Source organism: Malaya genurostris, chromosome 3 (genome assembly GCF_030247185.1).
Source record: "Malaya genurostris strain Urasoe2022 chromosome 3, Malgen_1.1, whole genome shotgun sequence".
NCBI lineage: Eukaryota > Metazoa > Arthropoda > Insecta > Diptera > Culicidae > Malaya > Malaya genurostris.
Genome location: NC_080572.1, coordinates 209,891,600 through 209,919,530, shown reverse-complemented (window position 1 = coordinate 209,919,530; position 27,931 = coordinate 209,891,600). Strand labels below are relative to the sequence as shown.

At 37.5% G+C, this 27,931-nt stretch overlaps 1 protein-coding gene across 4 annotated transcripts; it reads left to right on the top strand.

Moving 5' to 3' along the window:
- Window positions 1-91: 91 nt before the first annotated feature.
- LOC131435230 (puromycin-sensitive aminopeptidase) lies at window positions 92-26,629 on the top strand. 4 transcript variants are annotated; one of them, XM_058602895.1, is made up of 5 exons: window positions 92-285; window positions 3,619-4,214; window positions 23,522-25,159; window positions 25,234-25,511; window positions 25,569-26,629. In XM_058602895.1, the coding sequence occupies exons 1-5, from the start codon at window positions 219-221 to the stop codon at window positions 26,116-26,118; spliced, it is 3,129 nt and encodes a 1,042-aa protein (XP_058458878.1). In that variant the 5' UTR covers window positions 92-218; the 3' UTR covers window positions 26,119-26,629. The 4 variants fall into 4 exon arrangements, with proteins under 4 accessions (XP_058458878.1, XP_058458881.1, XP_058458880.1 ...); XM_058602897.1 differs by lacking the exon at window positions 92-285 and adding an exon at window positions 3,396-3,536; XM_058602898.1 differs by lacking the exon at window positions 3,619-4,214.
- Window positions 26,630-27,931: the final 1,302 nt, after the last annotated feature.

Here is a 27,931-nt window from a genome sequence, read left to right as displayed (position 1 = left end):
ATGGCAACCCTGGCGGTACGTAGGAAACATTTCTCCAGAAGCAAACTTCGCGTGAGGTGAGCAAGAGAGAACAAAAATTGGAAGTTTAATCGAAGAGGGCTGTCATTTCTCTCCAATATCAGTGAAAGTGGTTGACGACAGGCTATGGAAGTTAGTTCGAGTTCTTTCATTCGTAACTTATGAGTGTATGATAAATTAGTAAGTTTAACTTTTAAAGAATGCATAGACAAATTAGTAAGAATAAATTTCATTTTCGCAAAGCGTGGATTTCATTGAAAACATTCGGTAAGTGTATGTTTATTCTCACCGGGAAGCTATCAGTGTTGCGAGATAAGTTTTCTTCAACAATAGAGTGTTTATTTACATTCATGTAATACTTTTTATAAAAATTGCATGTAAACAGCTGAAGAAAACTGAGACCTATTTTGAACATTCGATGCCACAATTTGTCTTTAACTGTTGTGAACAAACCGAAACATCCGAATTTCTCAAATACTTGTTCCTGCTCAATATTAATTATAGGTCCAGTTTAAACGTGTACCAATTTGAAATCAAAGCCGAATCTTTTTCGGCATGAATTTTGATTAGATAACCGGAAGTTTAATTCAGTGCTATAATAACAGTTTATGTTAAACTGTTATACCACCCAATAGCTCAACCGAAGTACCATGCGCGCGGGTGGTTTTAAGAAATTTTCGATGGAAATTTTGAAAAATTTGACAAAACCAAAAACATACAGACCTTTGAAATACTTTTATCTATCTACAGGGTGAAAATGGCTCGAAAATTCGGAGGATTTTCCGAGTCTTATCAAAAATAGCACTGAAAAAATGAGCTTTTTTTGTAATCTTTCACAATTATTTAAACAAATAATTCGATGGAATGAAATTTTTTTTTTCAAAAAAACTACGCTGGCAACTAGAATCACATTCGGGCACATTTTACAAAACCTTTTCACGCTTTTCATGGAAAATCAACGAATTTCATATAACCGATTTCGAGGAAATTTTTGAAATTCGTGGATTTTCTATGAAAAGCGTGAAAAGGTTTTCCAAAATTGTGTTCGAATGTAATTATTGTATCCATCATAAGATTTATTTGAAAAAAAAAAATGTATGTCATCGCATTATTTTTCCAGATAATAGTGAAAGATCACAAAAACACTCATTTTTCAGAGCTATTTTTGATAAGGCTCGGAAAATCCTCCGAATTTTCCAGCCATTCTCACCCTGTAGATAGATAAAAGTATTTCCAAGGTTTGTATGTTTTTGGTTTTGCCAAATTTTTCAGAATTTCCATCGAAAATTTCCTAAAACCACCCGCGCGCATGGCGATGGCCTTAACGGTTTATGTTGCAGTACTGGGTGGTATAGCAGTTCAACATAAACTGTTTTGCACTGACTCGAATACGAAACATAGAGTGTTTAAAAATGGTTATATGTCCTATGCACAAGAATACACAGAAAGAAATTATGAATTTTACAGGTGACATAATACTTCAAACGATACAATGCACTGAACTTCTCAAATGACACAATATTTCATTCGTAAAGAAATTTACTGGCTCCGAGTGTAATTTGCACTCGGCTAGCAAGTGAGACTGTATGAATTTATATGTGCATCTGATAAGATGTAAAATCACAAGAATTTTTCGAACTGTGTAGGTTAACCCCTAAATAACGTATCATTGAAGTTTTTTTCCACTGTGTAGCACTAATTCATAAAAAAGTGGAGTCAGGGTACTACAATCCGATGCGGAACTTCACCTGTTTTAATAGACTTCCCAGCCGACTCTTGAGTGTACATGATTGTTGCATGGACAGTGATTCGATTCTACGGACACTAAGAATCCACGACAGCTGACTTGTTAGACCAGTGCATTATACCGTGAACCGGCGACTCGGGGTACTTAAATTAAATGTGTTAACTGATTAAATTGTACTGCCTTGATTGCTGCAAAAGTACCAACCAACACGATGTTATGTAATATGTTATGAACATTATCAACCAAATTTTTCCACTTGGCAGTGACCTGTGGTTTTGCAACATCTTCCGATGGGACAGTATATAAAAAATGTTTTTATCATTTCAACATTACACAGAAAAATCATGAAATTTACTCGACATTTAACTTCACGGTACTATGAAATAGACATCAGTTGAATCAAAAATCTGATTTAACACCATGATCGATTTAAAATAATTGGACTACATTGATTTTTCAATGAACAGGGCAGAATATTTAAAAAGAAACGCTTAGTTTTGCTTTCAACGTATATATATACAAATGAAGAATTCGATAGTCCCACGACAAAAGGGCCTAACTACAAAATCGAAAGATTGTAGTTTTACCTTGAAAGTTTGGCGAAGAGTAAAGCGTCAAATATAAAATCTGTTCGGTAAATCGTGAAAGAAAAAGTAAACCAAGAGATCCTGTCATTTGCAGTTAGGCCCTTTTGTCGTGGGACGGTCGAATTGTAAAGTAAAAGTTCCATTCAGTAACCTGTTTCAAATATGTGCATTAAAATTTTTGCTAATTAACTAATTATTTTTACGTTATTTACATTATTATATGCAGAGCCGTCTTGTGAGCTAGTTGTAAATTTAATCAGTATCTAAAGAGAAAAATAGATAGAAAAATGACATGCGAATGCAACCATGTAATAAAAAATCGCGAAAAGGGGGATTGAATTTACAAGACGATTTCCTCGGTTAGGAGTTTGAGTTCCGTCTCTGCGGTAACATTTTCGCGGTTTTCATTACATAATTGCATTCGCATGTCATTTTTCCAATCGGTTTTCGTCGTTAGATACTGATCAAATTTAAAACTACCTCAAGACGGTCCTATGTCTTAAAAAGACGAAAAACAAATCATTACATTATTTTAGACAAAAAAATTCTCGGTCATATCGAACAACTGAATCAGTAATTTGACTTGAATAATTATAGCTTGATTTCAAACAGAAATAATGAACATATAATTAGCTGATTGCTCTACTCTCAACTCTACTCTGCTTGACTTGGACTAGTTGGTTTTTATGTAGCGAATTATAAACATCATTCAAATTTAACAATTTTCGGTTTAATGTTTTTCCGTGCTACAATTTATTCTCAAAATTCAATTCAAATTCAAATTGATCATAATCATAAAGTTTCTTCACTTCTTAAGAAGTATGATACTGTCACATTAATTTTTGGTGGTTCATAGGTCTAAAATATAAAAAGAAAAAAAAACAGTAATTTCAAGCCAAATCGATTCAAATGTAACTGGAAATAAACGTGTGATTACTTTTCATGACGACTTCTTAAACTCCAGAGTCAAATAAAACACACGAATCTGGACTCACTGAAGGCGCGTGAGCAGCAAGTTACTTTTAGAAAGAGTCATATTTAGTTCTCTCGCCAAAGAGATTTCGCCATTATTCCGAACGAAAGCAATTTAATGCGACAGTCTATCGCGTTACCTTTTACTGTTAGTATCGTGGTTCGCTTGGATTCGGTTCGAAGTTGAAGTTGAAGAATTCTCTCGTTTCACTGTATGTAAAATAACTCAAACCCCATTCTAGATAACAGTAACAGCTTACGTCATCCTTTCCGTATCTCCCGAACTGTTTGTAGTTGAAGGCGATGCAGTAAAATGTCAGAATTGCAGTAATTTCACTAAATTCCATTCATCAGTGCAAGTGACAGTGTCTCCGTGGCGCTTTCAACAGCAGTTCCTACGTGAAAACCATTCGTTTTCAATCCTAGCGCGCACTCTGCCTACCCCTTTGTGGTTCACGAATCTACCCCTCGTGGTCACAAATCCAAGTCGGTCAGTGTTGCAGCAACCGTGTCGTGATCACTGCGGATTGGTTGCTCGTAGACCACACTCACTTCCATCGACAGTGCACGGAATTGATTTCCACAAATTTTGCATATGTGACCGGCTTTATCAAAATATCAGTCACACGATATACAATTGCTCTGTAGTGCAATTTTGTAGCGTGTCAAGTCGGACTGATAGTTGTATGAGTAATCACCCGTCGGTTCGAGATAAAAGTACTAGTAACACAAGTGAGAAATTTCCTGTCTGCGGTGAATCCGACAAGATGTCATCCAAACCAGCTTTCCAGAGACTGCCTACAAATGTGGTACCGGAACATTACAATCTGTCGTTGAAACCGAACCTAAAGTCGTTCACGTTCGAGGGAAAAACTTCGGTTCAAGTCCAGGTAAGTCTCCAAGCTATACAATACAGCAATTATTCTACAAGTCTGATTACTGTTGATTATTTAACGATTGCCTGTGTCGGCATCTGATAATGGTGATAATAGTAGGCATGTGGACATTATTAACCAAACTTTTCACACGTGGACGTGGTAGTGGCGACCTATGATTGTACATCCCTTCGTATTTTGGACATGTTTTCTGTTTAATAATTTAATAGAAACGTTTGAAAATCACTCAGAGGATATTCGTTGGAAACATATTAATGTGCAATTGGACACAATAATCACACACATTGTACGGTGCTAACACGGGGAACAGTTCTTTTGTGGAAGTGAGTTTTCATTCTTTTGATAAAGTGATTTTTCCGATTTGACGTAGTTTTTTTTTTCGTGAAAAATTATTCTACAATACTATACAAATTTTTATGTATTGTAAAACCAACACACATTGTGTATTTTATCAAAATAAGAGCACTTGGAATTGGTGAAGCTATATAGTTTTGGATAAAATATCAATTCTGCAAATCGCAAGGATGTTTTTATTTTAAATTGGTGAAATTTACATATTTAGTTTAAAAAAACTATAAGAGACGTACTTCTTGTATCGTTAATGCGGAATATAGACAACAAAATCCAGCTGTTTTGAAATCTTAATATTCAAATTTCTTCACACAATGATTATCGAATTGAGCTTTGCCAACAATAATCGACGATTGATTACAAACAAATTTTTTTATTCAACAATATAATATAATTTTTTAGGCACACTGCTTAAGCTCTAAGATGCCGACTTTTTCTAATTTTAGTTAACGACTAACATAAAACTGTAATATTGGTGTTGAAATTGTCTATTCTCGAGAATCCAGTCTACAGCTGGCAATCCGCAGTGGTTGATGAACTGAATATAGCGTGTGTCTTCCAGATGACGTTGGTAAATATTTATGCTGGCCGTATCCTTTGGTCCGTGATTACAAACAAATATAAACTTCTATCAAAACTAAGGGTAGCAATATTGCCAGTGTTCAAAACCGAATCACTTCTCGACATCTTGAAATTGAGGATAAATAATCAAAATCGATTTTTCTTTCGTTTTAAAATTTGCCTCAGTTTTAGCGATAACCTCTTCATTCGTTCGAAATTTCTTACCGGCTAGCACTTTTTTAGGTCTGCGAACAGTTTCCTTCTTTACCATATGCGGTCATTTCTTTGCAATTTCAGCCCTAAACGCTTCAATAATGCTTTATAATATTTAATGGTATTTCTTTTCTCAAGATAGTCTATCAATATTACACCGATTGTTGTGCTTTCAGGCGCTTTGGACGAGGTTCACCAGTTGCTGTTCACTCGGATGACGATCGTTTTGATTCCGGAGTGAAGTGATGAATCCATATTTAATCCATTGTCACATATCGACGCAAAAACTCCGGTTTGTTACGTTTAAACAAGGCCAAACACTGCTCAGAATCATAAACACGTTCTCGTTTTTGGTCAACAGTAAAGAAACCATAATACTCTTCATTTGATCCTGATGTTGGGAATATCGGCTCTGCAATCTCTGAGTGGGTGAGATCCATTTTTGAGTATATAACTACTATCTCCCGTCGTTAATCGAAAACCGGGAACCAGGATGGCCGGAGTCGTTTTGTTCGGCTGTCTACTGATAATTACCATCGATTGGAGTTGATTTCGAGGCCAGTCTAAAATGTTTTTACGTCTTCTGTTTCGCCGCTTCATGTGACGGTGTACAATATTTAACACACTTTACCCTATAACTTTCATGTAATTCTAAGACATTCAGCATCACCAAAAAATTTTCGATTTCGGAAATGGTGATTTTTTAGAATCGAAAATTATCAAACCTTAACCGCCAGGCAACACCCCTTCTATCCATACCCTATTTAGCTCAACTCTCGCATGTGGACTTTTTTCGAGGTGATAAAACTTTTGAGCACTACCGCTTTACGAAATAAGAGGTGACCCCAAAATATTGGTAACCTATTATATAAACTAGAGCGGTAAAAAACAACATGTTTTGTCGGTTACGTCACTTATACCGTCATATCTGCGGAACCAGAAGTCACAGCCATTTGTTCTTCGAACCTGATTAATGACCCAAAATTCGTAAAAAGGTGCACGCACATACATAGACATTTCCAAATTTCGTCGAATTGAGTCGATTGGCATACAAGTCTATGGGTCTCCGAGGCTCCGTTTCGGATTTTCCAGCAGTTCTAATACCTTTCTACATAGAAAGAAAAAACAGCTAAAAACACTTCTGATATGTTCACTATTCTGTTCCTAATTTCATTTCCATGGATTTTTATTCATCCTATCGTTGGTCTTATATTCATCCTATGAATAATTGAATTGCGATAGCAATCAAAACAAAATATTGCACTATTACACTATCAGGTTCAGAATGTTAGAATTCTTCGTAGAAGGGCCTAATGCCAACTGTGAAACAACACACGATATTTTAAGAACCAGTTTGGAATCCATGCGACTTATTAAAATTATCGAGTCATTCCCTTTTCCTTTCGTTTTACATTCAATGTTATACTGAAAAGTTAATCTGGATTGGCCCTTTTAAAAATATGAAAATATCAGATACACAGCCGATGAAACACACATTGAACAGCGTTATGTTGACATATATTGGAATGAAACCAACATTACTAACTATGATGTCATCCAACATTGAATGGTTGTGTAATTATGTGAAATAATGATCATGTTTCGAGACGAATCAATCAGGTCATATTCAGAAACATAACGAGCTGTAAAACGTCAGACGAAATATTTTCTAAATTGGACAGCGAATTTATTTTTAAATGGTAATCGATCGCTGAAGGATTTAAAACCACTTTTTTTTAATGGGAAAGGGTGACCAAAACTTAAATAAACATTTTAACAGTTTGGTTCAGGTACTAGATATGATTCATGATCAAAGTTAAGAAAAAAGAAACTCAGATGAAATAAGGAGCCGTTACCCTATGTGTTGAATATTTGGAATGTGTTTAAAGTATAAAGCAGATATTCTAATAATTTCCGATATTCCATGGCGGAGATTAATCCAAATATGAAAACATCTTACAGTAGAACAAGCTCAATAAGGCAATACGAAACCCGATTTACCGTAATGTTTTCCAACAGAGTTGTCTTTAGCACCTATTCAACGGTTTCGAGCAATTTCACTTTCAGAGAAGGTCAACGAAACATTTTGCGTAGCGGTCATTGTATTCCGTGGCATGTTTTCTGAAATATATCTCGTTTTTGTTGATTCATTTTAATATCGTTCTGTCTGTGTAAACAAGAGCGCTAGACCTAGTCGTGTTGGTGATGCCATATTGCTGGCAATGCAACAAGGGTAAGCGTACCATTATTTATCTCGGTTCAGTATTGATGCGATGATTTTTACTGAATAGTTTCAAAATTAATTTGATTTTTAGACCTTCATCCTATTTATGGTTGATTCTGGTGACTCATTCTATGATTCAAAACTTTTAGTATGACAACTTTATTCCAACTAAGGGACGAGTATAGCGTGATGGGTTAGTCGATGCCTTTCATGCCACCCACCTAGGTTCAATTACCATAGGATCAGAAAATCCGAAAATTTGCTCTCTGCCGATTGAGCTGAGGTTGTAGGATAGGCAAAACCGTGTACAGCCCGCCTAGGATCAACTTACCTGTAATCTAATCTGGAAAAATGAATTAGCGATAAGATAAATCCTACATAATCGAAATAAAATAAAAGTTTATTTATTATCATATCTCTGTAATTCGTTCGGAAATGATATTTGAGGTTTGTTCAGCCGGATTATAGACTAAAGTAAAAAACTTGCCTTGCTCAACAAAAAAAAACTTAAAAACTTCCAGGTTCGAAACCAGTTGTGGTAGCTGCGTGACTTTTTTATGGCAAGTCAAATCGCCTAAAAGTATACAATTTCATCTTTGCTTCACGTAATCAATTTTTAAATTTGCACGGTAAAACCTTTTCCCCCAAAAATTAAGTAATAATAGTGGTAAAGCCAAACAAAATGTGTAGCAAATTTAGATATAATATTGTTTTTTACATATCAACGTTTGTAACAATTTTGTTATAACCTATGCCAAATTTAGTTATAATTTCTGTGCTGAGCTGAGCTGAAGTAGATCGCCCGTAGTTGCACTTCGTGATTGACCGAATGAGTGGAGATGTACAATGAACCAAGAAAATGAAGCCTGGGAGAAGCAAATCATTATCACTGTACATACCCACTCACTCCTAACTTTTTATTGAATGATCAATAACGACGCTGGCAACGACCAAAGGCTGTGCTACTGAGGGAAAGGAAGGAATGTTAGTCCGATACTCGTTGTTTCAAGAGACCGCGGGTACCACTGTATCTCCACGAGCATCACGGATAGGAGATGTGTTAGTAGAGAGTGAAAGAGATCCGGATATGTTTTGGTAAACAATATGATCTCAAAAAAACCTGATTTTGGAGTAGGAGAAATATAATAAGTAAGAAAAATATAAAATATCTCCAAGGAACGATCTCACCAGTATCCCTTTTTTCCTGCTCGCTCTGCTGTCAGCAACGCGGGATGAAACACGACCACTGAATGAATAAAATAAAAACACTCGCGAATGGATCCGGAGCAGACCAACCCTAGACCTTCAGTCTGAATTAAGTTATAATTTCTGTTATTTCAACTATTAACGAGACCAAGATTATGACTGATTCAGTTAGGAAAAAAGAAACAACCTCAGGAACAGTTTAGTTTCCTCTTGATAATCGGAATTAATAATTTTGTATGGAATCATAAGACATTTAACTTCAATCTATATTTTTAAAAATCGGTTCAGCCATCTCCGAAAAATCGATGTCAGTTCTATTTTGTTTTTTTTCCTTATACTGAATCCAAGACCAGATAGCATACACTCAGTGGCGTATCTAGGGGGGTCGAAGAGGCCACTCGCCCCGGGCGCAACGTTTGGAGGGTGGCGGCAAACCAATCGTTGGGATCTTTTTGCTCGCCCAAGTCATTTTTCCGGAAATGGAGCTTACCTTTTTTTTGCTCACTAAACCAACGATGGGGGCGGTAAATCTTGGTACGCCACTGCATACACTAATGTGTACTGAAACTTTGGTTAGTTATTTATCGTCAAAACTACTGCTAGTTTCAAGCGCACATTTTTGTTACATACGTATTGACGTCGTGAACATTGCAAATGGGCCCAAAATGCAATGACAGATTCTGTTTGTTTACTTTTTCTTTCGATTATTTCTGTTATTATACAAATGTTCGTTAATTATTTAGTTTTGATATCGAAATGTTGAGTGCTTTTCTATACAAATGAATGGTAAGTAAACGTGAAAAATGAAGATATAAAAAGAAGAGAAAGTAAACAAAGAGAATATGTCATTTTAGACCCTTTTGAAATATTCACGTCGATATACATGCATAGAGATGTCGAATTTTTTAAATTACTCGATTACTCAATAATCGAGTATAACTTTTCAAACTAATCGATTAAATTTTAATAGATTTTCTGAGCCATTGATCGATTACTAGATGAATGATTCGATTATTAATATTGCTTTTTTTGACAGCTCACTCACAACTACAATTGCAAATGAGATTGGTTTGTTTTCATCTAATATTACTCACGTACCGGACGTCAAAATGTTCCGTGAACTTGACATTGTGTGCCTCCATATGAACTGCTTACAATTTATGTTGTTGTTCCAAGCCGGCGATAGTCACCTGATGCCACGTGTGAATCGCTCTTACATATTGTTTTGTTTTCATCACGAAATATATTGGCCAGCAATTTTTCACTAGGTTCGACGTTCGTTTTTCACCGGGTATAGAAACCACAATTGGATTTTTCGAGTTATTCGATTAGTTTATTAATCGAACATTAATTTCAAACTAATCGATTACAATTACTCGATTAATCGATCGACATTTCGACAACCCTACACAATATACTCAGCGATCTCGACAAACTATTTCAAATGATTTATGCTACTAGTTTCCTTTTAGATTCAAATGATAGGTTCTGCTCTATAGGCTGTCAATCAATTCTATACGGATTTGGCTTTTGGTTTTGGTGATCGGTCGTAACTTTGTTAACGGTAGTTTCAAAAATTGTATTATTATGAATATTTACCTAATCGGTGAAAGTTTTTTTTCGTGCGAACCAACGGGTTAAACCTGTTTTTCACCCTTTTGTTGAACCAAAACCTGCTGTGATGAATATACGGCAAGTTTCCTATGGCGTGCAATTCAATGTCACTCGTAATGCATAGTGTCATCGAACCGGATCTAAATAGGTCAAAATAACCTTTTCCTGGTTATTTAAAATGTTTGATATCACAAAAAACCAATTAGTCTAGTATTCAACTAACAAACAATATTTCTGATATCAATAAAGTCCCCACTGTGCGATGTGATATGAAAAATTGTAAACCGATCCCAGCAGCTGTTATTGTACACCTGCCGTTTCGGCATTAAAATGGTACGTGCCATACTACCAAGAACTACTCACATCATGTGGCACCATACAAGCCGGCTGCTCGCGGGGTACCTATTGGAATTGGTAAAGTGTTACACAACTTCATACTCTATTTGTTTCCTTTATGTTTTGATCTTGTTGTTCGTTGCAGCGGTTGCGGTTCGCTCCAGGGATGATCAAAACGATGTCGTTTCAACGGGTTTAAAATAAGTTGTTAGTTTTGCACTTACTATGTTTTGACGTGAATACGTCTTACTTTACTATGGGGCGCCTTTTCAAAATTTACTCTCTGAGAGAGTGATAAGTTTTTGATCGTGAATGTCTCTTGTTATGTTTAACATATTAACATAATTTTGCTACATGCAATCGAAAATATGATCAGCATTCTATAATAAAATATGCAGTTGTATGACATAATCACAAATATTTCAAAACTAAAGTTTTCTAAAGTTTATGGTAGTGAGTATCAAAGAGAAAGCCTCATGACGCATGTTTGTCTTTCTCGTAGCAGGCACGATGGTTTTGAGGTTGTAAGCGATATTTCATTTCTACCTTATCTACTAGGTCGGTATAGAAGGTTAACATTTGATAAGCAGCCCTTACACGAGACAATATTATTGTCAATACAAGGAGTATTGACAATACTTTTGATCGTGTAATGGAAACTTCATTGGATTGACGAAAATATTGTCAAAAAATCAAAACTGCCCATCAACCCGACAATACTTTCTCTCCAGAGAGAAACTGTTAAATATGTGCAATGGCCTCTTCTCTCAATATTTTAATATTCATTTGCAATATTTAAAGCACCAAACACTTGAATTTCTCGAAAAACTCGGACTCTAGTTATCAAACCAATTGGATTGACGGTATTGACAATACTTGGGATTGACAATAATATTGTCACGTGTAAGGGCAGCTATATATTCCGAACATACTAGCCTGAGCAGAAAGCAGCGATGCCAGAACGTGCGCACTGAATTTCTGTATTCTATATAATATCGGGGTGGTGGTAGAGGAAGCAAATCAACATAAATTCGTATTACTTATTTTACATTGATTACATGTTTTTTATATCAATTATTGCGTAATTTATGCAAGGGCGTTTTTCTGGTTTGTGAACGATTTTTTATTATTTATTACGAAAAAATGTAGTTCAATCCAGAGTAAATTATCTCCATCTTTATGGCACTATAAATATAAAAATCAGTATTTTTTGCGAAATCCGGATAAAAATCAGTAAATTTTACCAATGCACTTGAAAACCAGTAGAATACTGTAAAATCCGTATATCTGGTAACTCTGGCTGGAAGTAAAGCAAATGCACCATTTAGGTTGGTTCTGATTCAGATCTCAGTTCCAGTTCCACTATCGAAGGTTCAGTTTCTGAACATAGTTTCAGGTTTCAGAATTCAGTTCTAATGCGGAACGGATTCTTTTTGTGCACCGTTCGCAGTGTGAGTTTAGTTTTGCCTTTCTCAAATAGAAAGGTTATGTAATCACTGTGAAAGCCGACATTTGAACCGAGTCCCGGAGGGCCAAGTGTCATATATCATTCGACTCAGTTCGTCGAGTACACAAAATATCAGTTTGTGTACGTAAGTATGTGTGTATGTAACGTTCTTTTGCACTACCTTTTCTCAGAGATGGCTAACTCGATTTTCACAAACTTAGAGACAAATAAATGGTGTTGTAGTCCCATACAAAATTCCTGAAGATTATTTCGATCCGACTTCCGGTTCCGGAATTATGGGGTAAAATGTGCATAATTTGTGAAAATAAGTCCATTTTTCGGAGATGGCCTAACCGATTTTAACAAATACCATGTTCACATTAGCGCTTATATCACTTGATATACCGAGATGATATGCATATCACGTGGAAGTGTTCACATATGATCGAAATGATATCGTTTGACAATCAAGTTGTCATATTGAATGTTCCCATTAGGAGTAAGATCAATAATATTGCTTTTCTCTCCTACAATTCAATCAATAATTTAAGTCTTGCATTTAATGGTCTCCGAACGCTAGTATTCGTTGAAAAAATCTAAATTATAATGATTGTTTATTATCACACTCGAAGTGACGTTCATAAATGAGTGCGTTCAATGCCATTATCCGTGTTGCTAGTTGCGATTTTTGACAACTCGACATGATATCGTACATGATATCCCGTATATCATGTCAAAATGGTGATACGCGCTGACATCAAATTGTATGGGATATCATGTGATATCGCACATGATATCATCGGATAACAAGTATATCCGTATATCACTGACATCAGCGCTAATGTGAACATACTAAAACTCTCTAGGTTCCATACTAAATTTCTGAATTTAGTTTGTTCGTATCAGACTTCCGGTTCCGGAGCTTTGGAATAAAATATGCAAAATAATGAAATTTTGTATACTAACTTTTCTCAGAGATGGCACGACCGAATTCCACAAACTTAGCCTTATAGTCATTTACGAAACTACTGAATTACATCTGGATCCGACTTCCGGAATTATAGAGTGATTAGCGAATAAATTAAAATTTGGAACTACTTACTCATTCTTCTCAGAGATGGTGTGACCAATTTTTACAAACCTAAGCTCAAAAGAATGGACTTACGGTCCTTTACAAAATTTCTTAATTTCATCTGGATCCGACCCTCCGATTTCGGAATAATAGGGTAAAGTGTGTCAAAAACGGTATACCGTCACTTAGTGCTATCAGTAATCATATTTTCCCATATGGATCTCAGCAATGGTTTGACCGATTTACACAAACTTAGGCTCAAATGAAAGGTCCTGTGGACTCATACGGAATTCCTAAATGTCATCCGAATCCGACCGACTTCCGGTTCCGAAAATATAGGGTAAATTTTATACCATCACTAAAAAGAACGAAAAAACGTAAAATTTTTCTAAATCGACCTTAAAACTATTCCGATTGATAGTTTTTACCAGTAGCCAGCCAAAAAAACCGATTTCGGTTGTTCTCTCAAGAATCGAAGAAAATTATTTTGAAGAATGCCGCGGTATTATATATGATTGTATGATTAATATGCGAAAGACAGCATTACACCACTAGGTGGATTAAAACAGATTTTAACAAGACAACTACATCAACATTCAGCTGCTGATCTTTTGCATTGGATCTAAACAAACCGAAATGCAGACAACGACCGTAGAACCTGCCCTTTTAAGGACTATAAATGTGAGAGTGATAAATTTTTGATCGTGAATATCTCTTGTTTTACTCAACGTATGAACTTTTTTTTCTCTACGTCATCGGAGATATCAGGTGTACAACTTTGCTTCCACTGTTAGGTGGCTGTACCGGTGGAGGCTGGTCAAAATACATAGATGATAATGCCTTCAAAATAAGTGTGTACAGTGCCTAACGAATTGTCATCGCCGTTTCAGTGACAGTTGTTCTTGTTTTCGTATTATTCACGCTCGAAAATGTCTGTTTATGTGCCCAATTACCGCCATTTGCGGGAAGTTTCACTTTTCTGTTACAATTCGAAAAACAATGCAGCTGAAGCACATCGAATGCTCTCAGAAACTTACGGTGATGCTGCTCTGAGTAAAAGAACGTGTCGGGAGTGGTTTCAACGTTTTAAAAATGGTGATTTCGATGTCGAAGACAAACATGAAGATTCGTGCCAAACCCAAGAAGAGCTTGCCGAATCGTTGAGAGTGAGTCAGCAAGCCATTTCAAAACGTCTCAAGGCCCTGGACATGTTTCAGAAAGAAGGAAACTCGGTATCAACAACACGACAATGCTCGGCCTCACGTCGTAAAAGTGGTCAAAAAGTACCTGGAAATGGGAAGTCTTGCCCCACGCGCCGTATTCCCCAGATGTCGCCCCTTCTGACTTCCACCTATTCCGTTCGATGAGAAAGTTGTCGCTAGCGACGGACAATATTTTGAATAATACATCTGTAAGCACTTTTTCTCAATAAAGTTTTTAATTTTGGAAAAAAACGGCGGAACCAAAGTTGTACAATTCATATGATTAGGAATTTATGATACACTTTTTTTAAAATGCTTTATAGGTAATGAAATAAAAAATTCGATGGTCCAAAACTGAATTCTAGAGTTTAGTTCTGAAATTTAGTCTTATTTTTCTTTCATAACAAGAGCTCAGATCTAAAATTCAGTTCCTCGTTCAGAATGGATACCAGAATTCTGAAACTAAAACCGAATTCCAGAACTTGATTCTAAGCCGGGATTTTGGAATTGAACACAGTTTCAAAATTTAGGTTCAGAACTTTGGAACAAAACCCAGATCGCAGATTCCGTTGTATTTCCAGAACTCAGTTCGGAATTGCATTCCAGAGTCCAGGTCTAGAGTTCTAGACAAGAAAGCAAGTCTAGAATTTTATTCCAAAATTTAGACAATTCTAGAAATGTAATTGAATTCAATTTCCTAGCTGAATTCTGGTTCCGAATTTAGAAACGAAATCCTGTAACTAAAATTCATCTGCAGATCAGAATCCCGGTCCCGAGTTCGGTGCTATGGTGCAGGTTCAGAATTTAGTTCCGAACCAGAATCTTTGTCTCGAATTTCGTTCCAAAACACAGGCTTAGAGATCAGTTTAACAATTCAGTTTCGGGTCCGAGTTCAGGTTCAGAATTTGCCGAGTTCAGGTTCAGAATTTAATGTTTGACTCTAGCAACACCTTCGAGTTTCAGGATTCAGTTCTAGGACTTGGCAGAAAAATTCAGTTCCAGAATTTCAGGTCCAGATTTTTTAATATCAGAGATACTTTATTTGCATTCACGTCATCTGGTTATGTATTGGACATTACCCGCTTGCCTTTTTTGACTTTCGATTTCCTGCGTGACGTATGGGACTTTCTCTTTGAATGATATTGGTGTAAATCTATTTTTCTTACTGTGTCTCACAGTTATACCGGCTTATCGAGTACCACCAATAGGTAAGTGTGAGTTAGAATTTTTTTGATAGGCCAGGAAATTCGAAGTCTTTGGGCAATAATTTTAAGAGATTTTGAACAATTTTTAGAAACGAGAAAAACAATTAAAATATTTAAACAATCGAAAATTATGTGTTTGGACAAAGTCGTGATGCAAATAACTATTGAAAGAACTAAGAGAGGTGTTACAATAAAATATATCTGAAATTTATTCGAAAGTCGTTTGAAATTTATACTCACAATTTCAAACGACTTTCGAATAAATTTCAGATATATTTTATTGTAACACCTCTCTTAGTTCTTTCAATAGTTATTTGCATGGGTGCAATGGGTGAAATACGTTTGATTTGAAGGAAGCTATTTTGGCGAGGAACTGAGATCGATCCAAGAAAAATACAAAGTGGACATTTTTTAGTTACCAAAGACTGTCTCAGAAAGTATGGACGCACTTTGATTTCGCAGTAAATAATTCACAAGTGTTAGATATTCAAATTTTATTCGATATACTGATAATATTAGACTGCAACAACAGAATATAATTCTCAACATTTGCTAGACTAGCTGGCGCACCTTCTTGCGAACGTTCCTCATTAAATTCCGTGCAGACTTCTTGGCGACAAGTTTTGACTCTTTTTTCCAATCTTTTTCGAACTGTTGAATGGTTTCGGCTGCCGAGACATGTTTCCTAAGATGTGCCTTCGTTAATGCCCAAAATTCCTCAATTGGTCGAAGTTGTAGGCAATTTGGTGGATTCATGTCTTTTGGGACGAAAGTGACATTTTTGGTAGTATACCATTCTACCATTGATTTCGAGTAGTGGCAAGAAGCAAGATCCGGCCAGAAGACAACAGGATTCTTGTGGCTTCGAATCATGGGTAGAAGTCGTTTGTGTAAACATTCCTTGATGTATATTTCGCTGCTCATTGAAGCAGTGGTGATGAAGGGTTTCGAAATCTTACCGCAGCTACAAATCGCTTGCCAGACTATAGCATTCTTACCAAATTTTTCGACTTCAATCGATGTCTCGGACTGGTTTAACACTTGCCCTTCTCGCACCGTATAATATTGTAGTCCCGGCAAGGATTTGCAATCGAGTTTCACGTAGGTTTCGTCGTCCATGATTATGCAGTTCAAATTTCCAGCAAGAATCGTATTGTACAGCTTTCGAACCCTCGTCCTGATCGATGCTTCTTGTTTCGGACTACGTTTTGGTTGTTTCTGCTTCTTATAGGTTCGAAGATTCAAACATTCTTTAGGACGAAGAACATTTGACTTCGACGTGCCCACTTTTTTGGCCACATCCCGAACTGAAACCTCCTTCTTTTGCTCGAACGCCTTCAGTATACGTTTATCCAACTGAGGGTAAGCAGGACCGGCTTTTTCACTTACTCCTTCCATTTTGCTATCTTTCTCAGTGACAGCCCGCGTTCTGTGCACCATATGTACACAATTTTTCGATTCACAATTTTTTTTCTTTCATAAATACGTTTATTTCTTAAGGCAGTTTACATAAGTTTTTCTTCGCCGTAGCATCACTTTTACATAATATTCTTATCCTAATTTAATTCTAACATAGTCACAACGTTTTGAATTTATTAAAACATATTCTCTTATAGCTTAAATATCATCTTAGGTAACTCGTCATTAATTATGAAATCTACTCGGAAATATTATTTGAACCAAACGATTAACTTCTATAAATTATAAAATAAGCTGTTATTTTCAGACATTTTGTTGATAATTTCATAAACTGTTTCGAGTTTGTTTGTATCATTACATAATTTTTATTCTAATTTAGCTATTGGTTGAACTCATGGACGCAGCTGGGATCAGAACTAAGTCTTAAAAGGGGCCTTTATTAAATTGAAATTCCAATTTTCTTTATGAAATGATAAATAAGTTTCATGTATGAAAGGTCACGACAAGCAAGAATGTCTCGAACTGGGATATTGGATAGTTTACCTTGGGTACGCAAAGAATTTATTAGTTGAGATCTGACATCACGATACTCCACGCATGTCCAAACGACATGATCAATATCCCGATAACCTTCTCCGCAAGCACAATGATTAGTCTCGGAGAGCCCAATTCGAAGGAGATGTGCATCTAACGTGTAGTGATTGGACATGAGTCTGGACATCACACGAATGAAATCCCTACTCACATCCAGTCCCCTGAACCATGCCTTTGTCGATATTTTCGGAATAATTGAGTGCATCCACCGACCCAGATCATCTCTATCCCAAGATGCTTGCCAGCTGGCAAGTGTTCTTTGGCGAGACGAACTATAGAATTCGTTGAAAGCAATCGGTCGCTCATAAATTTCACCCTCAATAGCACCACGTGTGGCTAAATTATCGGCTCTTTCATTGCCTGGAATGGAGCAATGAGCCGGGACCCAGACTATAGTGATTAGATAATTATTATTCAATATGTCGTTCAGACACTGTTTTATTTTACCCAAGAAAAACGGTTCATTTTTGCCAGCAGCGATTGAGCGAATGGCTTCAATTGCACTCAGACTATCTGTGAAGAGGAAATAATGGTTTGGAGATAATGTGACGATTACACTCAAACTATAATGAACTGCTGCTAGCTCTGCTATATAAACAGATGCAGGTTCTTGAAGCCTAAATGAGGCCGAAACATTATTGTTGAACATACCAAACCCTGTCGCTTCTTCAATTCGCGATCCGTCCGTGTAAAACATTTTCTCAGAGTCAATATGCCTGAACTTACTTGAAAATATTTTTGGGATTTCCGTCGAGCGTAGATGATCCGGGATTCCACGCACTTCACGCTGCATGGATGTATCGAAAAATAAAGTTGAGTCAGGGGCACTTAGGATGCTGACACGGATAGGAATATATCTTGAAGGGTTGATTTCCTGTGACATATGGTTAAAATATACTGTCATAAATTTTGTTTGAGATCGAAGCTCGACTAGTCGTTCGAAATTATTAATTACCATGGGATTCAGCACCTCACATCTTATTAGCAGGCGTGATGAAAGCTCCCAAAATCGATCTTTTAATGGAAGAACTCCCGCCAGAACTTCAAGACTCATTGTATGTGTCGAATTCATGCAGCCTAAGGCAATTCGCAAACAACGGTACTGAATTCGCTCAAGTTTGATAATATGAGAGTTTGCAGCGGAACGAAAACAAACGCATCCATATTCCATCACTGAAAGTATCGTTGTTTGATACAATTTTATTAGATCTTGCGGATGAGAACCCCACCAAGATCCTGTTATTGTTCGAAGAAAATTTACTCTTTGTTGGCATTTCGTTATCAGATACCTAATGTGTCCTCCCCACGTGCATTTGGAATCGAACCACACCCCGAGGTATTTAAAAGTTAAAACCTGTTGGATCATTCTTCCCATCATATGGAGCTGAAGCTGCGCGGGATCATGCTTTCTTGAAAAGACGACTAACTCTGTTTTCTCCGCAGAGAATTCGATACCAAGATGAACAGCCCAAACGGACAAGTTATCTAAGGTATCTTGCAATGGTTTATGCAGATCAATAGCTTTGGGCCCAGTAACTGAAACCACGCCATCATCTGCCAATTGCCTTAGTGTACATGGGGTTACTAGACAGCTGTCAATGTCATTCACGTAAAAATTATAGAGGAGCGGACTGAGGCATGAGCCTTGCGGGAGACCCATGTAGCTAATTCTGAATGTTGCCAAATCACCATGTGAAAAATACATGCACTTCTCTGACAAAAGGTTGTGCAAATAATTATTTATAACCGCTGGAAGTCCATGTTGGTGGAGCTTGTCTGAAAGAACATCAATGGAAACTGAATCAAATGCTCCTTTAATGTCTAAAAATACAGATGCCATTTGTTGCTTTTGAGCGAAGGCAATTTGGATGTCAGACGAAAGTAATGCAAGGCAATCATTCGTCCCTTTATTTCTACGGAAGCCAAACTGAGTATCTGACAACAAACCGTTCGTCTCAACCCAAGTGTCGAGACGTCGTAGAATAATTTTTTCGAACAATTTTCTGATGCAGGACAACATCGCAATGGGTCTATATGAGTTGTGATTGGAAGCTGGTTTCCCCGGCTTTTGAATGGCGATAACTTTCACTTGTCTCCAGTCAGGCGGAACAATATTTTGCTCAAGAAACTTGTTGAACAATTCCAACAAACGTCTTTTTGCGAGGTCGGGCAGATTCTTCACCAAGTTGAATTTAATTCTGTCCAACCCAGGGGCGTTATTGTTACAAGACAAGAGTGCTATAGAAAATTCCATCATTGAAAATGGGTTATTAATAAAACCATTATTTGGAGGAGATTCCCGTATAATGCTTTGCGTAGGAACAGAATCTGGGCAAACTTTCCTAGCAAAGTCAAATATCCATCGGTTCGAGTATTCATCACTCTCATTGCCCACGTTACGATTCCTCATTCGTCTGGCCGTATTCCAAAGAGTGCTCATTGAGGTTTCTCTTGACAAACCTTCGACAAAATGTCTCCAATAGCTACATTTTTTGGCTCGAAGTATGCTCTTGTACTTGGTTTCTAAAACCATAAGTTTTTCAAAATTCTGAGGAGTTCCTCCTCCCCGTTTTAGAAACGTCTTGCAAGCATTTTGTTTTGCGAGTTTAGCCTCTGAGCACTCTTTGTCCCACCAGGGGTTGGGAGGCCTTCTGTTAGTCGTTGGCCCAGGAAAGCGTTTAGTTTGGGATTGTTCTGCTGCCTCCAGAATCGAACAAATGAGGAAGTCATATTCTTCAAGTGGAGGGAGCTCTTCCATTGAATTCAAAATACTAGAGATTCTACTTTGGTATTTAATCCAGTCGATATTTTTTGTCAAATCATATGGAATACTAGCTGAATTAGCAATACATTTGTTACAGCTAATTGAGATGATGATTGGTAAATGATCGCTACCGTGTAAATCAGGCAATATTTTCCAGGTGCAATCTAGTCGAATTGATGTTGAGCAAAGAGATAGATCTAATGCACTTGGGCGTGCAGGAGGTCTTGGGATCCGTGTCATGCTACCCATATTTAATACCGTCATGCTAAAATTGTCACAAATGTTTTGTATTAAAGATGATCTGCTATCATTGTAAACGGAACCCCACATCATGCCGTGCGAATTTAAATCCCCCAGAATCAATCGTGGAGCAGGAAGGGCTTCAACCATTTCATTAAGCTGTCGCTGTCCAACTTGTGCTTTTGGAGGAATATAAACCGAAGCTATGCAAATATCTTTGCCTTTAATGTTTATTTGGCAAGCAACAACTTCTATACTAGAAGTTGAAGGGATGTTTAATCTATAAAAGGAACAGCATTTCTTAATTCCCAAAAGCACTCCACCATACGGAGAGTCTCTATCGAGACGTATAATGTTAAAATCATTAAAATTTAAAGCTATGTTTGAAGTAAGCCATGTTTCGCATAAAGCAAATACATCACATTTTTGACTATGCAATGAAATTTTAAATGAATCAAGTTTTGGCATGATGCTTCGACAATTCCACTGCAGGACAGTGATTGTATCATTTGCGGCGGGTGATAAATTATCCATCAAAAGATACAAAACCTGAGACAATTGGCCATTGAGCTGATAACTGCTTCAAAAAATTTCTAGCTATTGGAAGGAATGCCATTATGAGGGTCTTCAAGGGTTCAGATATATTGAATGCTGAGAAAATCCATTCAACAATTTCCGAAAACTTCAGTAATCCTGTTGGTGGCTGTGAAATGGAGCCCACAGGATTATTACCTTTTTCTGTGCTAGATCCTGGATTGGTTTGTGAATTTGACAAACCAGGAGGCACAGTCTTTGGTTTTGACTTTTTTTGTTTAACACGGGGATCTTTTTTTGAAGATGAAACTTTAGGTGTCTTTTTTGGTAATTTGGAAGAAGACTTCTTTCTCTTAACTGACCCTTGGGTAGTGATAAACGAATTACCTTCACTATTTTCGTCAGAGTCAGAGTCCTCTGTTTCCTCTAGATTTGAAAACCCGTTTTCGGTTTCCAAAGGGGGGACATCAATGACCGTTTTAAGCATTTCTGCATATGTGCGCTTAGACCGTGCTTTTAAAGAAAGCTTAATTTTGTCTTTGTGCACTTTAAATGCAGTGCATACTGAAATATCCTCATGAGGACTTTCCCCACAATAAATACATTTTTCAATTTCCTTGTTGCAATCATTATCTTTATGAGGTCCTTCACACTTAATACATTTTGGTTTATTACTACAGTAAGTAGCTGTGTGTCCGAATTTTTTGCAATTCGTACAATTCATTACATTTGGAACAAAAAGCCGAACAGGGAGGCGAATTTTATCGACATAGACATGGGACGGCAACGCAGATCCGGCAAATGTCACTCGAAACGAGTCTGATGGGCGATAAACTTTTTTTCCCTCTTCATAAACTACTGAGTACAGTTGTTTGCACTCCAGTATTTTCACACCCTCAAGCATAGAGTTCTTGAAACGACCAACACCATGCTTGAGTAAATCATCTACCGAAAGACTCGCTTCGGTAACAACACCGTCAATTTCGACATCTTTGGAGGGTATGTAAACTTTCTACTCTTTAATGAAATGTTCCGAAGAGACAATATCATTCGCGTGTTTCAAATTATTTACCACAACACGAATTTTATCGTTATTTACTTTTATGATCTCTTTGATTGAAGAGTATCGTGATGTCAAACCTTTAGAAATTTGGTAAATGTTTAATGGCTTTGATATACGTCTAAAAAAGACTATCCAAGGCCCAGAAGAGCTCTCCTGATATTTTTTCGTTCGTGGGGGTATAGGATTCATGCTAGGATTTACGTCCATGGATTCATCCATCACAATAAAATTTTTAATCAAACTTTAAAATAAAAAATAAACCAACACTATACAGTACTCAATCAAAAGGAAAAGAAAAAACTTCTACCTTGAAATTGTTGTCTATCTCCGTTGCACTGCCGTGTAGATCCTCGTTGCTCTAGATGTTCTTGTTGGATGCTGATTGTTGGATGTGATGCTACTGCTACCTGACATCCAGCACCACTCGATTTTCGATTTACTTTTGTCTTCGCCAGCTGCAACCAGCGCAGGTCACCGGTGTATACCTGCGTGTTGTATGGCAGTGGAAAGACCGAGTTGTCTTGTCTCCTTCTTCCTTGTGCTCCGCACCGATATGCTTCTGCACCGAAGTGCCTTCGCACCGGTGTGCTTTTGCACTCTCCTGCTTCTGTGTGCCTTTGCACTCTTCTTCTTCAATGTGCCTTTGCACTCTCCTGCTCAGCACTTGTGGCTGTATATTGTGGCCTGGGTAGAGCTTGGGAAACGCCCTTTGTTGTTTCCTTCACCAGCTTGGCCCAGCACTAGGGCTCTCTTATGCAGCACGATTTTACGTTTTAACGGCTGCTGCCAACAGGTCTCTACCTGTAGTTCAACCGTTGTCGTATTTAACGCGTGTAAACTAACCAGCGTTATTAAACTGTACGCTTCTATACACAACCTTCTCGGTTGAACGGCTATTACTGAATGATCGATTCACAATTGGTCAGAGAAGATTGTAAACAACAGGACGCAGCCATAAAAATTGACAGATTCTAAACCATTGCGAAATGGCAGCGGTTTTTTGTTGCGTCCATACTTTCTTGGACAGTCTTTAAAACGTGCTTTTTAATTGCTGGGACAGACCCGACTTGATATATTTTTTTCATATTACACTGAACTAACCCCAAAATATTTTTGCTCAAATGTAGGATAAAAATAGACGTTATCCGTTGGGCAAACTCAAAAGTAACCAGAACCCATATGGGACTGATATACGAGTAGTGAATTCAATATTTTAATGCAAGTGATTTAATTCAGTTTTTTTTCGGATTTTACAGATAAAGTCTCCCACCGATCGAATAACACTAAATGCGCTGGACTTGGAAATTCGTAAAGCTTCAATTAAGCATGGCACCGAGCAAACTGTATTGGTGGCCAGCGAGACGCAGTTCTGCGGTGATCAGGAAACGGTGTGTTTCATTTTTCCATCCGAGATTCCGGCGGGATCAGCAACGTTGGACGTGGAATTCACCGGAGAACTGAATGATAAGATGAAAGGATTTTATCGGAGCAAATATTTCTCACCATCTGGTGAAGAGAGATTTGCCGGAGTGACACAGTTCGAGGCAACGGACGCACGGAGATGCTTTCCATGCTGGGATGAACCTGCAATCAAGGCTACCTTCGACATCACACTAACAGTACCAAAGGATCGCGTAGCATTGTCGAACATGCCAATAGTGAGCGAAAGCGAATGTGACGATTTGAGAGTGTTGAAGTTCGATAGAACTCCTATAATGTCTACCTATCTGGTAGCTGTCGTCGTCGGAGAGTTCGATTTTGTGGAAGGTAAAACGAAAGATGGAGTGCTCGTACGAGTATACACACCGATTGGGAAAAACGAACAAGGTTCATTCGCACGTGATGTTGCTATTGAAGTTCTTCACTATTACAACTCCTATTTTGCTATTGATTATCCTTTACCGAAGATGGATTTGGTAGCAATATCCGATTTTTCGGCTGGTGCTATGGAGAATTGGGGTTTGGTAACCTACCGGGAAACGTTCGTTCTGGTCGATTCGGAAAATACTTCACTGATCCGAAAACAATCAATCGCTCTGACCGTTGCTCACGAAATTGCTCATCAATGGTTCGGAAACCTTGTCACGATGGAGTGGTGGACCCACCTGTGGCTCAATGAAGGCTATGCCTCATTCGCAGAGTTTTTATGCGTTAATCATCTGTTTCCAAGCTACTCTATTTGGAACCAGTTTATAACGGACATGTATACGCGTGCCTTAGAGTTAGACTGCCTCAAAAACTCTCATCCCATCGAGGTTCCTGTCGGTCACCCAGCTGAAATCGACGAAATTTTTGATGAAATCAGCTATAATAAGGGTGCCAGTGTAATTCGGATGCTTTATCATTACCTTGGTGATGATGACTTCAAACGAGGAATGCATATTTATCTAACACAACATAAGTATAAAAACACCTGCACTGAAGATCTTTGGACTGCGTTTGAACAAGCGAGTAATAAACCGGTTGAAAGTATTATGTCCACTTGGATTAAACAAATGGGATTTCCGGTAGTGAGGATTGTTGCTTCCGAACAGAAAGGGAACACCAGAACCCTCAAATTGGTCCAGGAGAAATTCTGCGCCGATGGTTGTCAGTCGGAGAAACAGTGCCTCTGGATGATCCCTATAATAATCTCAACCTCGAAAAAGGCTCACGCTCACTCGTTTATAATGGACAAAGAATCGGTTGAAATTACCATCGATGCCGTCGAACCGAACGAGTGGGTAAAACTTAATCCTGCATCTATTGGATACTATCGAACCCAATACACCGCAACGCTTTTGGATCAGTTTCTACCAGAAATCAGTAGTAACAAAATGCAGCCACTGGATCGACTCGGATTGCTGGACGATCTGTTTGCCTTGGTACAAGCTGGTAGGAGCTCTACGGTTGATGTAAGTTGATTTTCAAATAATTTTTGTTAATTTCAAATTAAATTAAATTTATAATAATACCGCATTGTTTTCAGGCGTTAAAAGTGATGGAGGCTTGTCGGAACGAACACGATTACACTGTATGGTCATCGATAACCAATTTTCTGTCCAAGCTGCAGCTACTGCTGGCTAACACTCCGGTTGAGAAGCAGCTATTGCAGTACGGTGTCCGACTCTACCAAACGGTAGCCGATGAACTTGGCTGGACCGTCAAACCGGATGAAAGTCATTTGGATACTTTACTGCGCCCACTTGTTCTTAGCCGACTTGTTTCGTTCCACTGTCCTAAAACAACGGCAGAGGCTAAAAGGAGGTAGTGTATAGAAGAAGCATTTCCATTGGTTGAATGTGACCCTTTGTACAATTTCAGGTTCGAGGAACATGCGAATGGTAAAAACATACTGCCAGCCGATCTGAGAAGCACTTGCTACAAGGCGGTACTGCAGAATGCCGATCTGACAACGTTTAACGAAATGTTACGCCTGTACCGTGCCACAGATCTTCACGAGGAAAAGGATCGCATTTCCCGAGCACTTGGTTCAATTGGCGATGTTGATATTCTTCGCAAAGTAATAGATTTTGCCATGTCGGATGAAGTACGAGCCCAAGATGCGGTTTTCGTTATCGTCTCAGTTTCGATGAATCCGAAAGGGCGCGATATGACATGGGATTATTTCAAGGAGAATTGGAAAGTTTTGCTGGATCGTTATGAGGGAGGATTTCTACTGTCAAGACTGATCAAATACCTTACCGAAAACTTCTCAACTGAAGAACGAGCGCTGGAGGTGGAAAAATTCTTTGAAGAGCACGAATTCCCAGGAACGGAACGCACAGTATCGCAATCTATCGAGACTATTCGACTGAATGTAGCATGGTTGAAGCGAGACCTTGAGGGAATATCCGGTTATCTAAAAGAATAGATCTAATTGGTGATTCAACATCTAGTTTGGTACAAAAAAATCTGTCGTATTCTATTGCATGAAAACCATATTAGTCTATTGCATGCCATCCATTCTTATTCCAGGATATTTTGGAAATCCATATCCTGTTGTTTTTCCTTTCATCCAAGATGAAAGCCAAAGCTTTGCGAACTAGCAGTGCCAGTAGTTTAAAATTTGAAAAACAGCATCATGCTTTATATAAATTGAATGCATTTTATGTAGCTATGAAATATTGTTTTATTACTAATATATTGCGACAAGAGTTTGTTAAGAGAAGCTTGGTAGCATAGTACAGTATACTCAAAGTCTTCGTATTTTAGTCGAGAAAATACCTTTTTTTTTCGGAATAGCAGAATGTCGTAATTATTTGTAAGTTGTTGAGACATGCAATTGAAAATTGTAAAAGTACTATGCTCATATTTGTTGTCTGTAGTGAAATACCTACTAATCACATATAGATAATAAACTAATTTTGAAGCAGGATATCATACATACTTGTTTTATTCACTATCCACCTGGGTTATACTATGATAACATTCATATGGAAAATAGTACCCAACAAACAATGCACACTTTCTTGTACACAGTCACTCTTATTCTGAATAACGACGTTTTCAGTCAATGCATGATGAATAAATTCTGGTTATTTTAAGAAGACAATTGGACAATAGATAGTTCCTTTTAGTTTGAAAGGTTTACTTTGGCCACTTTGGCATTATGAAGCTAATGTCGTTTTCGTTTTTAAATTGCACTACACTGGTGTAGCGAAAGCTGCACTGAAACCGTTCGTTTTTACCAATTGCACTACACCAGTGCTACACTTTTTCTGCACCGATACCACTGGTGTAGCACTCATCAAAAGTTTGGTGTAGCTCTGTGCAATGGAATCGTGTATTGTAGTCAATGGTTACTGTTTATGTTTTCGTCATTTTTGTTCGTTTATTCATGCCTCAGTGTAGCACTGCACCGGTGTAGTGCAAATTAAAAACGAAAACGCCATAAATTTCCAAAAATATATCCCCCCCTCCCGATCAACGATCTAAATTATTTCTTTTTTTGATACTTGTTAGAAAATTTTGATATTTTAACTACTAATGAGACCAGACTTATATCAGCACTTGCTACGTAAATATCTTGTTGATCGGGCTCTCTTTGTCACATTTAGTCGATAACATTTTTTTAAATTCTTTTCGATGCCTTTCTCAAAAAATTTTCAAACCCCTACGAAAAAATACATATGTGGTTGACTGTGGGCAGTGCAAAGTTTGAACTTCGATACGAGAACTTGAAGCTTTGCTCAAGAAACAAATGCGTTGCTTAAGGAACAACAATTTTGTTTCAATTGAACAAAGCTAATAATGTTGTATACATTCAATTCGTTAATAAGTGTAGAGCAATTTTCTGAAACAACCACAACTAGTGCAAGTTGTGGAACGTGGTCACCTTTAACGTTGACGGAAGTTGACTGATATCCCGTTCACGTTGACGGAAGTTGACTGATCGTCTGAACCGTACTTAAAACTGTTTTACGGTAGGTGTTTCCTGATAAAAACAAATACATTTGAAAATGGCGACTAAGTATTTGCGGTTGTAAATGAACTGTAAGGCAGTGATCCATTTCGCGGTAATTTTAACTTTTGGTTAAAATCTGACACTTGAGTGGTTATTTTGTGTCGAGTAGTTAAATTCAACTGAAACTGCGGCCCATTTCAATGTTTAACGGATGGAAAGTTATTTGGGTTTATTTTACTCTGGAAATAATTTTGACTAAACAATAAACGTTTGTTTGTTT

Excerpts from the sequence above, each read along its gene's own strand:
- LOC131435230 (XM_058602895.1), top strand. The coding sequence starts at position 219 with ATGCATAGACAAATTAGTAAGAATAAATTTCATTTTCGCAAAGCGTGG. Across the intron at positions 25,160-25,233 it reads GTAGGAGCTCTACGGTTGAT|GCGTTAAAAGTGATGGAGGC; the intron begins GTAAGTTGATTT and ends CATTGTTTTCAG. Across the intron at positions 25,512-25,568 it reads ACGGCAGAGGCTAAAAGGAG|GTTCGAGGAACATGCGAATG; the intron begins GTAGTGTATAGA and ends GTACAATTTCAG.